Consider the following 17,705-nt stretch of genomic DNA (forward strand, 5'->3'; position numbering starts at 1 on the left):
TTGATGAAGTGAATTTGCAAACAACATAAATAGAAATAAAGTTAGAAAGATGAATACTACGTACCGAGATTAAAACAATAAATTAACATTTCAACGATCAGATTTTCCAAGAACATCAAATGGTTGAAGCGCATAAGTCTAACAAACGATTCTCCTCTTGCAATCGGCCTCTAAGACCAATGCATTTTCCAATCTTTTCAAGTCTCTCCAAAGAGAACATAGGGCTAAATGCTAAATCACACAACTTTCTTGTGCGAGACAAAGCAACAAAAGTCAAACCGAGGCTTTCCTTTCACCAATATCCACCACAGCCGATCAAGAGTGAGCCCCGACTTTTGTGAATTGTTATAGCCCAACATAGTACAAGAGGAACTTGAATCTTGCGGTAGAAGCACTGCCTTCCAATGAGATGTTTGTGGAGTAATTGGTATTGTATTAGAATCTGGACGGAATCTAGCACCACGATAGTGGTCAAAGTCTACCATAACAGCAAGAGGTATATCTTCCGGTGATCTGCAACCATCTCCGTAAACAATATCCACAACAGTGCCCATTGCACCATTAACCAGTCCATTTGTTGTGGCAAGGTTTGAACGAAGCATAACACGTGCACCAAGGGATAGACACAGAACTTTCTCCAAACCTTTTGCATCATCTGACGAAGCCTTGGTAGCGGCATCACAATTATTTTTTGAGACAATTCGAGCAATTGGTTTTCCAAGTTCAATTAGTCGGGTGAGATTGTAATCATGTGCAGGCTGTTTTGTTGGAAATAAACGTAAAGCATATTTGAAGGTGTTAATCTCTTCCATATTGAGGGAGGAAATATCTCGAGTTAGAAATAATTGCCAATCACTGACGGTGGAAGTTCCATTACTGAGTCTGAATAGTGCTTCTCGGAATGATGCTTGCTCATCTCCTGCTTGTCGAAATATATGTGATAACCGAACACATTTCTCGAAAGTAGAATACACAATTCCACCATGTTGTTTTTGAATAGACCCACCTTGGACATATAATGCACTGTCACATACAGGAGGTAATTGACGCATATCACCAACGAGGATAATAGATACATTACCAAATGGCTTATTCTTTGCGAAAATATCTCGACAACGCCGGTCAATATTTGCAAGCATACTTCTTCCGACCATGCTGTACTCATCGATAATGATAAGTTTGGTGTCTTTAAAGTCTTCCCCGCATCGTCGACATTGATCACCTTCAATCTTTTGGAAGTTTCTTGAATACCTTTACGTTCTATAGTGATAGCGAAGTTCATGATGGATGGTTGCACCTCCAATATTAAAAGCGGCAACTCCGGTAGGGAGCCATGACACGCGTCTTGCTTTGTTTGTTCTGAAAAATGCGATGAATCGAATACACAATTGCATTTATGAGAGTGGACTTTCCCCGCGGCTCCCCACAAACAATTAAGCGAATAAATGCTCCATCTTGTAGTGCTCTAACAACCATATCATGAGCAACTCTTTGTTCATGAGATAAGTCATTATCCGTACAACGGGTTGAGGTTCATTATTTAGTTCAGTTACCACAACGCGTAGTATGCACAAATTTTCGATCAATTTCAATATTTGGATAACGGTGTAAACCTTCATTGATCGTGTGAAATGTCGAAGTCTCTCCTTCCTAATTCCACATTTTCCCGAGGGACAAACGTGGGCCCCATTCTTCTTTGCCGTCATCCACTCATCCCGAAGTAAGTCTTGATTACCAAGCTCTACCTCAATACCATCTTCAAACTCTTCATCTATCGGTTCTCGAAGAATAATCCCATTAAGCGGCTTCAAAACCCAAGTCATAGTATCTTCGGACCACAATGCAAATTCTCCCTTAGCTTCTTCGAGTTCGATAATGGTGATGAATTAAGACTTGTTGATGACAAAATAATTCCCATTTTTCAGTGCCGGTAGGATGTCACCGCTCTAGCTCCTAACCAAACGCCTGGCAACCGCGCCACCGAGATGTGTGCCAAACCTTTTGCTTAAAGTAATGACTCTTTGCCATATTGAGGAGGGAAGTATTTTCATAGCAAGAAGGTCGTTGCATATATCTTCCTACAAAGGTTGGATCTGTTCCAACAATTTCATCATCGTCGTCCACTCTTCTACGACGTACAATTGATGCTAGCATGCTCTTCTCGCTTACATTTAAGAGTACAAACTTTCTGGATGATCGTGTCAATGGGTACCCCATTAGCAAGTGACATACTTCTTGGGCAGAAATATCTCTTTCAGAGACACTCTTCATAAGTAGGCGCTTGAAAGCAGATCTTGCATTTTGACAGGGTCGACGAAAATCTTCAACAATTTCTTGGAAAGTATCTCTGAAACTTTTTGAGGCTGGTTCAGATTTTACGGCGTATTTAGCAATGTAATTTACAACAGATTGCACTGAAAGGACAGGTGACCAATCAATGTTTGCACGCCAGGTCTGCAAAATCTTTCGATTGTGGGAACACACAAGTTCATCATTCCGGCGCCCTAGAAAATGATACATGTTACTTGTTTGGGAGGCTCTTCTACAATCTTCGACGATCAATTACATCAAATGGGTATCTAAAGCGACATACCATTTGTTTTGTTGCTTTGTGTAAAGCGCCAAACAATGACTTCCACATATAGAGTGTCGCGATGACCCAATTGACCAATGTAACATAGTCATCTTCGTTTGTATCAAGTTGTAAGTCGAGTGGCAAAGTGCGTGCACAAGGATGTTGTTGCATATTTCTAGACATGCTTGGGTCTGGATTCATAGTGCAAACAAGTCTATCAAAATATTCAATGACATTAGCTCTATTTATAGCACTGTATTCAATGTTAGTAACATCTGGAGCATCCGATAGCCAAAGAAATCCATGAACATGACCACTACCACGATTTTGCCATTCAAACCGGTACCAATGATCAACCACAGAGAACTCATCTCGTAAATAATCCCGGAAGAAGAATTCCACCCTTGCCTGAAAGAACCAAGCGACAACATTTGGGTTATCATTAATTAACTTTGCGCGTCCCCTTCTTTTATCTAAAGGAGACATCCTTTCAAGATCATTAGAAGGATCTAAAATACGAAACGATTCAAGCCATTGCATGTCGCCAGCCAGTGTGAAGAAAATGGTTGGTGCACCCAACTGTTTAACCATGGCAGTCAGTTCTTTCAATCTTGTATACCAATAAGATCGAGTACCGCGTATGTTGTTAGCAAAATAAGAGACACGATTAGCTAGTTGCTTGTCGCCGGACGAAACCATATTTCGAATTTCCTCAATTGATAACTCAAAGATCCCCGGATTTTTTCTCGACAAAAACATCACCTAAAGAAAGTGCACGCCACCTTGAAAGAGAGTTCCAAGCAAAGTAGCGGAATCTAGAATCTCTAGCAAAAATCATGATATTTCATCGATATTGGAAGTACGGCAATGGATTGACTTTTATTTGGGCGAGCTTGTCGTAAATCAGCATCTCCGTAAGGAAACAAAGTTGGAAATGCCATAGCAACATATCCAGGGGTTGAGAACTCATCAATGATGTGAGTTGTAAAAGGCATATGAACATTAGTTTGATCTACATTTGGTACTTTGAATGCCCTCTGGAGACGTGTTTGTTGATTGGGTTGTGCTGCAATAGAAATGGTTCCAACAGCATGAAACTCGTCAATGTGCAAATCCTGGTTTTGCAATTCAGGTGGTCCCTCATCTTCATATGCTTCCCCCGGTATGGTAGAAGCTCCATTTTCGATATCTTCCACAGGGTGGCACATCTGTGGTATGTCTTCAGGTTGTCCATCTATAGGTAGTCCTTCTATAGTTCCATTGTCAATAATTATATCATTATAGTACCGATGATAAGTTTTCAACCAAGCTAATGCTGTGCGAACAAATTCTCGCCGAACACGGAATTCCTTGCTTGCATGTGGTCCCCCTCTATTAACCACAAGAATTGCAGACAAATCAGCGGGCTTGAATGGGAGAACAGTGGCAATCAGATTGACATCTTGAGCAAAATTTATGACATTACCACTGTACTTGTATTGTTGACCCCTAACACGATACACAGACATCATGGGGTGCACCCTGGCAATGAGAATTCTTTCTAGATCGGACAAACGAGACAGTTCCAGAGGCATAATGCCCGGATCCATTGAATTGTTAACACTGAACATGCCAGCGTCAGGGTTCGTCCGGTTATCCAACTTGCAAGAGGTACAAATACCTGCAGCATTCTTTGTTATTATAGGTGATGTCCTCACTTAATACAAACATATTCCAACAAAATATACAAAGAAAAGGAAATACCTGAAGAAATCTTTAGATCGGGAAATTTTCTTTTGCATAGAGGACAACTGACCCATGAAATATCATTGCATGATCTCCGGAAGACTTGTGCATTGGAGAGTGGTATGCAGTCGTCCATAGTAGGTGGTAGATTAGGGCTTTCACGGATATTGTCTTCACCCACCATAACTTGAACACCAAGAAGGCTTTGATGAACAACGCTCTGCGAAATAACTCTATGAGGAGCAATAAGCACTGTTTGACGGGCAATTGCTTGACGTGCAACTCTTAAGCCAACAACTCTTCTAACGAACGCGTTGAGGTGTTTTGAACAACCCTTTCAACAGGGGTTTTGCCTTTCAAATGTTGTTCTTCTCACGAGCTCTACATAGAGCTTGTATGGAATGTCGCACTTCATCCATTTTGTAATCCACGAAAAGCTCTACTGAAAGCGTTGTCTCAGGCCATGATGAGTAGCTCTCTGCTTTCGGAGGTTTGGCCAATCGTGCTTTTCTTCTAAAGTATCAACCGATTAATCGATGCACGCTTTCACTTGTTTGTTTTTTTGGCGCGAGCTCTTTTTTTGGCATATTTTTAGCCGATTTTGCTCCAATCGCTTTGCCTTTGGAGGGAGATGTCATCGTGATTAGAAATGCAATGTCTACAGTTAAAAGAATAACGGCTTGAAGGTTACGCATGAAATAGTGGTAGGCAAGTATTATCAATTTGGGCCCCAACCCTCGGATTACGGAGCCACTGAATGAGCGGGCAATTGTCGGCTGAATCAGAATTAGATACAGTATCCAATTGCAAAGATTGATCTTCTTGACTTCCAACCCGGTCATAACCTCTTGAAGTCACCGCTGTCTCGGTAGATTGTCAACCCATCGAATAGACGGTGCATTTTCAACTAAATCGGATACAATCTCCCTTGGCAAATAATTTTCTGCATGGTTACCCACTCTATGAACCCATTCTATGAGTGGGCAATTTTCATCTAGATCATTGACCATTTCCCTTGCTGAAGAGATTCCTTCATAGTTTTTAACCATGTGATTACTTATAGAGGATTACGGCGTCTGATATCCATTTAAAAGATTGATCTTCTTGACTTCCAACCCTCGCCATAACCTCTTGAAGTCATTTGCGACCCTAGTAGATTGTCAACCCAATCAATAGACGATGCATTTTCTGCTTCATCGGATACAATCTCCTTGGCAAAGAATTTTCTGCATGATTACCCAAATCTATGAACCCATTCTATTAGTGGGCAATTTTCATCTAGATCATTGACCCTTTCCCTTCTTTGAAGAGATTCCTTCATAGTTTCTAAACATGTGATTACTTCTAGAGGATTCTCAGGCGATCGTATCCTACTTAATATGCATAGAACTTTGAGGTTGAGATGGTAGCACCCTTAGACGCTGAAAAGAAGTGCGGCCGGAGGCGAATTATGCGCCTCTTCAGTAGTTGGATAGGCAATTTCTGGTATGCAGTTTAACCCGCTGAGGTATGTTGAAATTTGGGCGAAAGAGTTACGTGGCCGACGATTATGAAGGCGAGCCAGTAGTAGTTGGTAGGGGAGCGTGGTAGGGGAGCATGTTGATTCCGGCGACTATAAAATCTACCAAAGAACTTATCAATTTGGTGCGGTTATGCGGGTAAACCTTCCTCTACTACTTCCATTGGGTACTAAAACACCGAGAGTGGAAAAGGAGGGATGAGAGGAACCCTACGTCAGGTGTCAATTGTAATCCCTACATAGTTGGCAAACTGGAACATTAAATAGTTTTAGTTTAAATTTAGGAATTTGTTTGGTTTTGTCTAAGTGGAAGTTAAGGTAGGGAAAATTTAGTAAACGGATGAAAATTATAAAGTGCAACTACTTCAAACTTATTGTTAATGCAGTAATACTAACTAATATATAAGGAGATAGTAAAAAATTAAGTAGAAGAAGAAGGCATGAATCTTAACGAAAAAATACACGACTCATATGACATTGCCTTTAACAATCGCATTAATTGGAGACCATGGAAATAGTAGTTACAAAATCAAAACAAATTAAAACAATGAGCAAAGCAAATTCGAATGAATACATACCATTTGTTTTGTCTTGAGATATTCTTGAAGAAACAGGAAGACTTAGAAGCAAAACAAAACCAGAAGAACTGAGTCTGTAAGGACAAAACAAATAAGGGTTAGCTTTGGGAACATATTGCAATGAAAACGGTTAGTCGGGAATACCACAAATTTGAATGAAAACATACCGCTTCCTTTTCAAATATTTAACATAAAAGCAAAAAGACCCAGAGCCCCAAATGTTGCAGCTGTAAAGATAGAAGAAAATGGTTAGCTATATATATTTGGGTTTTTTGAATATATATATATATATATATAAGAGAATAATTAAACTTTGTTGTACATAGTATACTTATATCAATAAATGAATATATATTGTGAAATAATCAAAGTTACTTCGATGATAAGGCTGACTATGCAAGTACGCATGCATATGAGATTTGGTTTATGCATCTAATAAGGCTTGGTTCCACATCTTCAAACCTCCCCACAAGTGTAAACACTAATGGATCTTTAGTTGGTGATGTGGTTGGGGCTTTCGACACCGGCACTAGCGGTATAACCCACTAGCCGTAAGTCTACTTGCATCCCTTCTATTGGGTTATTGGGACATGACATGGTAGAATATGCATGAATGATATATATATATATATAAAGAAATACGGGTAGAGGAAGTACACATAATAAATGTGATACTGACGGGATTCAACCAAGTTCACAATTCAGCTTTCCATAGAGTATGGACATTCTCTGCAATCCTGCATAATATCACACAGCAACTGTACAAACTTAAGGATCTGATTTTATTAGAGAAAGAAATCAAAAGTAATTGTAAAAATTAAAATAGTACAATGGCGATTACCTTTCAATCACATGAGATCTAGGAAACATATTTATAGTGAAAAGCATATATAGAAATAAAAGAACTTGAGATTTTATTAGATATTTTATATTTGAGGAAGTCACCTCACAATTATCTATCCTGGAGAACTACATATCCAAGAAAATAGTTGTAGGTAATCCTATTTAGTTTTATTAATTGGCCCGTTTATCTCAGAGTTAGCCAAATTATACAAAACCTCTAAAGGAAAGGAAAGGTGCATTACGTGTGATGGATGTCGCTATAGAAGCATAACAGCCTTCTCTAATCTAGACTTATTGCAAAAAATCATAACAGCCAATTGGTGTCACACTTGCAGCAGAGTCTTAGCTCTATTCTAGATTGACTTATGTGCAGGGCACTCCTCTGTTTGCCCACCAAACTTTGACAAACGATGCTTGGAGTGCTCGACTTCAAACTCAGAAGAGAATACCAAGTCTTGCATCCCAAAACCATAGGCGTTAAACCAATGAGCCAAAAAAAAAAATGGGTTAAGACGTAAAAACGAGAATAATAGCTACACCTAAATGAATTTAAGAGAAACATTTACACAAATTAGTTCTTGAAACTCTTGAATTTTGTTTTAAAACTCTTGAATTAGTTCTACGTCTTTTAAAACTCTTGAATTTTGTTTCTCTCCATAAGCGGTAGGAGACAACACAACCTTCTAAATGTCATGGTCGGTTCTCGTGTTATTCATTTATGACAACATTGTTGAGTCAATTACAATCTGTTTCTTGAACCTCCCAAGATACAACAACACCACCCAATTTCTATATCTACCCAATCGTGGACATTGTGTGGGACTCTATCTTTGTATCCATTAGATGGCAATCTTACTACAACTTTTAATGAGGATATTATAGGCAGGTTACATCTCAGATTTCAAATACATCAGGATACCCTTGAAAATACAACTATAGTTCATAGTCACTTTCAAATATCTTACAATTATAGAAATATGAGATACTATGTTAACTCAGTGTTAATGTAGCACCAAAAGAAGTAACTATACTTATGTACTTCATTTTCAAATTGTTAAGTAAATAAACCTATGAATCAATTAAACTTCTTTAGCTAGAAGACATTAACATTGAAATTGAACTCTATGAATATAAAAGTTAGTGAAACTTCTTTAGGTAGAAGACATTAACATTGAAATTGAACTCTACTTAATATAAAAGTTAGTGCATTAGAACCTTATTTGGATGCCAAAAATACGATAATGAGAAACATACCTCAAGGTCCCACTGATTTCCTCAACAAAAACTAAGAGGTTTCACAGAGGTTTGAGGAAGGATCGAGGTAAGTGGTACCTAAGGCAAGATATGACGTAATAAGTAACACAGTCATAGTTAATGTGCATTTATCGAGTTGTATCACGGACACCAAAAGAAGTAACTATACTTATGTACTTCATTTTCAAATTGTTAAGTAAATTAACTTATGAATCAATTAAACTTCTTTAGCTAGAAGACAATGGCATTGAAATTGAACTCTACGAATATAAAAGTTAGTGCATTAGAACCTTATTTGGATGCCAAAATACGATAATGAGAAACATACCTAAAGCTCCCACAAAGACAATTCCAGAGTCATTGCATTGCTCAGACCTTTAAGAAACTTAACGCGGCATACCTAAAGCTCCCACAAAGACAATTCCAGAGTCATTGCATTGCTCAGACCTTTAAGAAACTTAACGCGGCATTCAGCAGATCATTTCCACTTTCGCACTAAGCGGAGAGTCAAGATTCTCTAGCACAAAGTCATTAAGCAAACGACCAGCGTACTCAATTCATCAATAACCCAAACAAGTGAGAACAGCGAGAAACCGAGCGAGAAAATTCGATGGGCGGGAATAGAGTTGGAACCCAATATTTTTCGTAGGCTGGAGATGAGAAATTAGAGAGGAGAAGTGAGATGAGATGAGAGATAAGGAGAGAAAATTTGGAGGGAGGAATCTGTAAGGGGGAAAGGGGTTTTTTTTTTTTTTTAGGTTTATTGGGGGTACAGACAGACACCAACGAAGTGGATTTTAGTGGGACTTTTGAAACCGACCTCAAGAGTTCGCTACGCTCACGGATTATTATATTAAAACTATAAATATAAATGCAAATTTAGTTTAGGGTTTTTTTTTTTGTTTTCAAATACTCAAACGCCGCCACCAGCATCAAATCTCAAATTCTTAAGTTCTCAAATGATCAAATCTCAACGCACCACCACCACGTAATCTCACCATTAAATATTTACACCACTCCTCTCTAATATTCTACGAATCTACGCTAGCAAATTAAATTGGAGCTTAGCAATTGCTGGACAGCAAAAGAAAGAGCAAATCCTAAAACCCAACCGTGGTCAGTCCTCATATTCTAAACTATTACCATTTATGTTATAACTTGAAATTGTTATTCATTTGGGTTTAGACTTTAGATGTTTAGTGTTGAAGTGATATATGTTATTCATTTGGGTTTAGACGTTTAGTGTTGAAATTGTTATTCATTTGGGTTTAGACGTTTAGTATTGAAGGTTACAAGGATGGAACTAGTTGTTAAAATGGTGTTGAAAAATACCTCCAATAGATGAACCAGAGGAGACACTTGGATTGTTTTGTATCTGCTTTTTAAGAACTTGAGAAACTCCACCCTGCTGTAGTTCATATATAACAGTACAACTCTAAGTCCTCCCGGCCAATGCAAGTGTTGAGAAGGCAAAAAAAAAAAAAGAAAAGACTTACAACAGTGTCTACTCTTGCTTCAACCTTTTTTTTTACCCGAGTCACTTGCTTGTCTACTTTTTTTTGGGTAATTACTTGCTTGTCTACTGAAAACTCCAAACATGTTCAAACTTTAATAGCCACTTATTATTGTCCTTAATATTGATTTTATTTATTGTATTATGTAGGTGGAAATGGCTACCCCAACCCCAATCAGTGTTGCATCAGCTCCTTCACCAAGTAGTAGTGTGAGCCATACGCCTATCGACGAGTCTACGCTTTGATGCCGATACTGCTGATGCTAGTAAATTGTTATGAGTGTATTTTATTAAGTTAGAAGTATTTTCTTAATTAAGAGGTTGAACTGTTGAAGTTTGTTTAACAGGTTGATTTTGTGAATGAAGTATGAACTGAGGAACTGCTATGTTAATGTTAATTTAGACACTTTTGACAGGTGATTTGTTTAACAGGTTGATTTTGATGAATGAGGTACTGCCTCAGTAAATTTAGACAGTTTGATGTTGATTAGAACATGATTTAGACTGTACCAGGTGATAAGGTCCATGAAATCACGAAAGCCCATTACGAAATCATGAAAGCCCATGTTTAGTGATCGGATCGGATATTATCCGATATCCGATTCGAGATATTTTGATACGGATTCGGATGTGAATGATAAATTTCGGATTCGGATGTAGGCATATCTGAATCGAAACTATCCGTCTGTAGCCCTATAATAGAGCTTAGTGAGTAATATATTCAGGGAAAAAAAAAGTAATATATTCTGGCTCATGTACATTCTATTATTATTGTTTTATTATTAGGGGGGGGGAAAAAAAAAAAACAAACAAACAAAAAAAACAAAAAAAAAAAACAAAAAAAAAACAAAAAAACTATTGTTTTTTAGTTATTTTAATCGGTTAGATAAATGTTTTTATATTATAAATTATAAAATCGCATTAAACCCCTTCGTTTCCTTCGCATTTTTGCCTTCTCCAATAAATAAACAGGCACGCCTCCATAACTAATTAAACTTCTTCATCACTTCATGAAAAATTATTAAATGCGAGACATTAAAGCCAATACTTCAATCTTATCTCTATCATTTTTTTGTCTTATTTGATTTTTCTATTTTGTTTAATTTGGTATAGAATTATTATTATTATTACTCTCTCTCTCTCTCTCTCTCTCTCTCTCTCTCTCTCTCTCTCTTTATTTGTAAAATAAATCTATTGAAATTTCAAGTTTATGACCTTGTTGTTTGGCTATGATCGGCTACGGTGTTATAGGTGTAAGACATTTTTTATTCTTCCAGTATTCCTCACGTATTTATAGTGTCTTATCTTGGATCTCATTGTTTGTGAGGATCTCCCTCATAACACTCCTATATGTTTCTACTTCACTTTGTATTTTTGTTATTTTTATAAAAATAAATAAATTTTTTTTGTGAGGAGATTATTTAAGAAAAAAAAAATGTTATGATCAATTTTTACAATAATTGTTATCTTCTAAATTTGTTGCAAAATAAACTAAGGGTTTACATTCATATGAAAATAACATAAGCAAATCTATAAGATGTATCAAAGAAGGCGAAGATTGATGTAGAAGAAATGAGGAGGAAAGGCAAAGGAGGAACCCTCATCCCAAGGAATGCTAACATAATTTCTATTTCTAGTGAGTCAACTGGGACAGAAGGAGGTAGGGAAACAAGAATGATCCCATACAAGGGTGAAGGGATGAACTATGATTCAGATGAGACGGTCTCATAGCCAATGCCTTTGGCAGTAGATGATTAAGCAATAAGGAATAATCGGACTGGGAGAAAACAGTACAAAGGTCAGGGTTCTGGTCCAGCACCACCTCCAGAAGACAGTGATGATGAGAGTATCTGGGAACATTATGCTCGGTCAGTGGAGGAGAAGAATATGGATATGGCTTGGTCAAGTGGTTCGGCCAGCACTACCAAAGGAAAGGCTCAGTATGCAGAAGATTCACAAGGGTTCGCGGTGACTGTTCCAACACAGTCACCTTCACCCCAATGACGATCTACGCCTGGAATTGTCGGGGTATTGGTTCCACCACGGCGATTCAGCATATAAAGGACCAAATGAGGGAGCTGGGATTTGATATTTTGTGTTTGTCTGAAATAAAGGCGGATGTGAAATGGGTAGAAGTGGTAAGGAAGATGCTTAAGATGGGGGGATATTTCTGTGTACCGGCTGATGGACTGAGTGGTGGGCTAGCGATCATGTGGAAAGATGGTGTGGACTTGGAAGTTCTGGGAGCTACCATGAACCAGATAACATGTAAAATTTCAAATTACCATAATAAAGTTGTGTTTTATTTTTTTTTGTTTATGGTGACCCTGTACCTTGTAGAAGAAGTAGGGTTTGGGATGAGTTGAGGGACATAGCTCCCCTTGTGCCAGGGCCTTGGTGCCTGTTTGGACACTTTAATGCTATTTCTTGCCTGAGTGAAAAAGTTGGGGGGGTAGCAAGCTGACTAGGTACATGTTGGAGTTCAACAACCTCATCAATGATCTGGGGTTGGTGGATTTGGGCTTCAAGGGGCCCAAATTCACCTGGAACAATCATAGAAACCCTGGAGCACATGTTCTGGAAAGACTTGACCGGGCTATGGCTACCCCCCAATGGCTGACTTGTTTCCCTAATGCTCATGTGAGAACTGTTGCCAATGCTTCCTCTGACCACCTGGCTCTGCATATTTCTCTCACTAATCCTGAAGACAGATGCCTCAAACCTTTTAGATTCTTTAGCATGTGGTTATCTGATCTATCTTGTAAGCCCTATATTGATGAAGCTTGGAAGTCTGTGATGCATGATATGCCTGATGATAATGTTATTAATAAGATGCATGTCACAAAAAATAACCTCAAGTTTTGGAATAAGAATGTATTTGGGAACATTTTCCAGAACATTAGGAAGAATCAACGTAAGCTGGAAAATGTTCTATCAAAGCCTTTTACTAATGAGAACCATAATAAAGCTAAGGCTCTCAAAGCCACTGTTTCAGCAAGATTTGCCAAAACACACCAGTTGAGGGTCGGAAGTAATGTTTTTTTGGAGATGGTGAAGGAGATGGTGGTTGGGAAAAGATGAGACTGGACTTCAGTTTTGAAGTTGCCTACATACCCAAATATATTGCTTGGGATCAAGTTTCGATGCGTAGTTCTGGAAAAATGACGAAGGTTGGATTTTATAGGTATGATTGGTGATAGTTACTTCCTTGTTCTCTAATATTCCAATCGTGGGATGAAGTTAGAGAACTGGGCGGGAGAACTGTCCAACCGTGGGATGAAGTTGGAGAACTGGCGGGAGAACTGTCCAATCGTGGGATGAAGTTAGAGAACTGGCGGGAGAACTGTCCAATCGTGGGATGAAGTTGGTGGAAGTTGTTTGACTCGCAAAATATGTGCGCAATTGATATTGATTTTACGTGTAGGTATGTAGGCTTTGAGCATGGGCTCTGAGCGTGGGCTTTATGGTAGATAAGCTCTGAGCATGGGCTCTGAGCGTGGGCTTTTTTGTAGATAAGTTCTGAGCGTGGGATTTTTTATAGATAAGTTCTGAGTATGGGCTCTGAGCGTGGGCTTGTATTGAATTGGGCTTTTATTGGGCCACATTTGTGGGGGCCGGAACAGCCACCTTGTTAGATTGGTATGTGAAGGAGGAATCCTATTGGAAGCAAAAGTCCTCCAACCACTAGATTAAGGAAAGAGGGAAGAATACTAGATACTTCCATCTGTCTACTATATATAGGAGGAGAAAAAACAGGATTGAGAGCATAAAAGATAATGAGGGTAACTGGCAGGTGGGTAGACCCTAATGTGGGGAAAGCTGTTAATGAATACTTTGAGCACATTTTTACCTCTGATTGCCCTGATGAAAAGAATAATATTTTGAACTTGTTTAAGTTTGTTATTTCTGATAGAGAGAATGAACTACTCACTGGGGTTCCCTATGTTAATGATATCTGGCAAGTGGTGAGGAAGATGGGGAATTTTAAGGCCCCTGGGCCTGATGGTTTCCAAGGTATCTTCTATCATGACTGCTTGGATATCATTGGAGAGAGTATCACTGCTTTTGTCCAAGATATCTTCATTTCTGGTAGTCTGAATCCTAGCTTCAATGAAACTTTTATTGCCTTGGTTCCAAAAGTGTCCAATCCTGATCACATGGCCAAGTTTAGGCCTATTAGCCTGTGCAATTTCAGTTATAAGATCATTGCTAAGATCATGGCTAATAGGCTGAAATGCCACATCAATAAGATTGTTTCTCATTTCCAAGGAGCCTTTATCAAGGGGATGAGTATAGGGGACAACATTGGGCTGGCCTGTGAAGCCTTTCATAACATGAAGCATATGAAATCTAAGACAAAAGGGTGAATGGCTCTTAAAATGGACATGGCTAAAGCTTATGATAGGGTATAGTGGTCTTTCCTTGATGACATTTTTAAAAACCTGGGGTTTAGTGCCCCATGGAGGAATCTGGTTCTGTAATGTCTTACTACTGTTTCCTTCAAGGTTCTGTTAAATGGATCCCCCCTCAAGAAAATTATTCCAGAAAGAGGCCTGAGGCAGGGGGACCCCTTGTCACCATACCTTTTCATTATGGTGTCTAAGGCCTTATCTAGGATGCTTGTACAAGTTGAAAGTAGGGGAGAGATCCAGGGCATAAAAATCAGAAGGAACTCCCCTGCTATTTCTCATCTGTTGTATGTTGATGACCTAATCATCTTCTCTAAAGCTACTCCTAAAGACAGTAGACATCTTAAGACTATCTTACAGGAGTACTGTGAGGCCTCTGGTCAGTTGATTAACTATAATAAATCCATCATTTTTTTCAGTAGAAATGTTAGATTTAAAGGTAAGTTAAAACAAAAAAAGTTATGGGGTATGAAGTTATTTGAACCTAAGGATAAGTATCTGGGTGTCCCCATCATGTTATCCAGGAAAAAAGCAGAGGACTTTGATTACCTTGTGGATAGGATCCATGGCAAGGTGAAGGGGTGGACAGCTAAGGTGCTCTCCCAGGCTGGGAGAGCTACCCTCATACAAGCTGTGGCTCAGGCCACCCCCTTATATGCCATGTCTACCTACCTCCTCCCTATATCTACCTGTGACAAGATTGATAAAGCCTGTAGGGATTTCTTCTGGAATGGCTCTCAGAAGTCCAAGAGTGTCCACACCATTGGGTGGGGGCAGTTGTGTAAACCAAAACAAGTGGGAGGCTTAAGGTTCCGCAAAACTAGGGATATGAATGTTGCTATGCTTGCTAAGCTGCCTTGGAAAACTGCTACTGACTTAGAGTCTCTATGGACTAAAGTCTTTACTAGTGTTTACAACAAAAACTGGAGTGGGGATGCGATCAAACCTCCTGGTTCTGCTTCTTACTTTTGGGAAGGAGTGCATAAGGTGTTCAACCTTATAAGTGGGGGGCTCATTTGGAACATTGGAAATGGGCTAACCACTTTTGTTCTCCAAGACCCCTGGCTCTGTAAAGGTAGCCAACCCATTACCCTACAAGATCTGGGAATTGAGCACCCAGATCTTAAGCTTGCTCATGTGGTTGACTTGTTCCTACCCAGTGGCAGTGGGTGGGATGTGCACAGGCTAAATCAACTGTTTCCACCTCTTGTCAGCAAGCACATACAAGAGGTGGTGGTGAGGCTTATGGGTGCTCAAAAGGATAAGATGGTTTGGTCTGGGGATAAAAAAGGGGCCTTTACTGTGAAGACTGCCTATCAATTCCTAACCTCAACAAGTTGGGAGGGACAGTCTTCCAATTTAAGCCAAAGAACCATCTCTAACATTTGGAGGTCAAGTCTCCCAGCAAACATCCAAATGTTCCTATGGAAGGTCTATAAAAGAGGCCTACCCATGGGGGACTTACTCATGGAAAGAAAGATACATGGGGACTTTTCTTGTCCCTTCTGCTGGAGTATGTACCTTGGAATCAGATACACATCACTTCTTTGGCTGTGAGTGGATCAGGAGTGTCTGGTTTGGCTTGGACATTAGAATTCGATTGGAAAATGATAGGAATAACACTGTCAGAGATTGGGTGGACCAGTTCATGTTATGGAGATTGAGTGGAGAGGAGAATACCAACCAAGCTAGAGTATATTGCTGTGTGATGCTCTATCAGATATGGGAAGCTCGGAATGAGACAAAGTTCAAGCATAAGATCCCCAGCAGAGCAAGGCTGCTTAGGAAGTGCTCAGCTGTCACAGCAAGCTGCTGCAAAGCTTTCAGAGAAGCTCCTCCTAATCCCATTAACCTTCTTGTTCCAAATAATGATTTGAATACTTTATTTCCAGTAATACCTAACAATAGTATTTTGATACGCTTTGATGATGCTTTTCACAGGTCCTCTGGAGCTGCGAGTGCTGGGTGTATGGCATGGAATGATGTTGGTGACATGGTGGGAGCAGCTGCTAGGAGTTTTAGTGCAACAAGTCCTGAGGAGGCTGAGATGGTGGCCAGTGAAGTGGCAGTGCTGCTAGCGTGCCATCTGGGCAGAGACAACTTTGTCATACAAGGAGATTATGAGGAGATAATCCAGTGTTATAATGGTGGAGGCTGTAGGTGGAGTCTGAAGGCCATTCATTTTGCTGTAACTAGACTATGTAGTAATCTAGAATCGGTTAGCTTTGACTGGGCTAGTAGGAACTTTAATAGTGATGCTCACCAACTTGCTCAGTGGGCATTGCATCAGGGCTATGTAACTGTTCTGCCAAAATGTGTGGTGGAGGCAAACATTGTTCCAATGTGGCTGTAAGTTTCTATCTAATATATGGTATGCAAAAAAAAAAAAAAAAAAAAAAAATTTTATTGGAACTTTGCTTAGGCCCCCGATTGCCTTAAGCCACCCCTGCAAATAAACCACCTACAAATAATACAGTGAAGTCTATTTTATTGGAGAAGGCCTAAATTGCGTTGATCGCATCACGTGTTCTCTATTCTCCAACAAAAGCACCATTGGCCCTAGCAACCGCAGCTTGAGAATCTGTTAGAATGATTACTCGAGAAACATTTTCCATTGACAAAGAGTATTGGGCGAGGTCTATCTGCAAAACACTTGCCCCATATTTCTTAAATTGGAATACACACCTCCCCTACCAACCTTTTTGGTCCTCAAATGGAAAGCTGCACCAGACATTGCAATTATGTCCCATTCTCGGATTTCAACACCCTAAGTTTTAGATTAGATTATTAGGTTTACATACAAAAATACCATAAATTAAGTAAGATTTTGTGTGTGGCAAGTGATTTTAACAGATAATATGGTCTCATAGTTTCAAGCATTAAAAATATAAGTTTATTTGGCATTCGTTTTACGTAAAAATTAATTAACTGGTTGAAAAAAAATGACATTTGATTATGGGATAATGGAATGATTATACATTTTTTTTTTTGCTGAAGTGTAACTGATGGGATCCAATAGCTAAACCAAGGCCAAATATTTTGATGTTGGGCGATATATCGGCGGATATATATATCATTTTGTTGACAAGTCAAAATTTTGTTTTGTATGTCGATATATCGGGGAAATAGCATAAATATCACCGATTATATTGGAAATTATTTCCACCAGCCAATCACAGCCGACTTCGGATGTTTTTTTTGTGCTGGACCATGTGGTGTAGTCGCCCTCTATTATTACTAGTATTTCTAAACTTGGAACTCTCTCTATATGTGGTTTTGTCTGCTTATG

The 17,705-nt window shown here is 39.1% G+C and overlaps 2 protein-coding genes across 2 annotated transcripts; one reads left to right on the forward strand and one right to left on the reverse strand.

Annotated features, from left to right (window-relative positions):
* Positions 1–236: 236 nt before the first annotated feature.
* LOC147523677 (uncharacterized) lies at positions 237–1,154 on the reverse strand. The gene has a single exon (XM_086571919.1). It carries the CDS (start codon positions 1,152–1,154, stop codon positions 237–239), a length of 918 nt encoding a protein of 305 aa, XP_086428045.1.
* A 13,232-nt stretch (positions 1,155–14,386) lies between these two features.
* Positions 14,387–16,769, forward strand: LOC147523678 (uncharacterized). Its single transcript, XM_086571940.1, has 3 exons — positions 14,387–14,413; positions 14,513–15,690; positions 15,848–16,769. The coding sequence occupies exons 1-3, from the start codon at positions 14,387–14,389 to the stop codon at positions 16,767–16,769; spliced, it is 2,127 nt and encodes a 708-aa protein (XP_086428066.1).
* The last annotated feature ends 936 nt before the right edge of the window (positions 16,770–17,705 follow it).

The sequence above is a fragment of the Coptis chinensis genome, chromosome 1 (assembly GCF_015680905.1).
Source record: "Coptis chinensis isolate HL-2020 chromosome 1, ASM1568090v1, whole genome shotgun sequence".
Lineage (NCBI taxonomy): Eukaryota > Viridiplantae > Streptophyta > Magnoliopsida > Ranunculales > Ranunculaceae > Coptis > Coptis chinensis.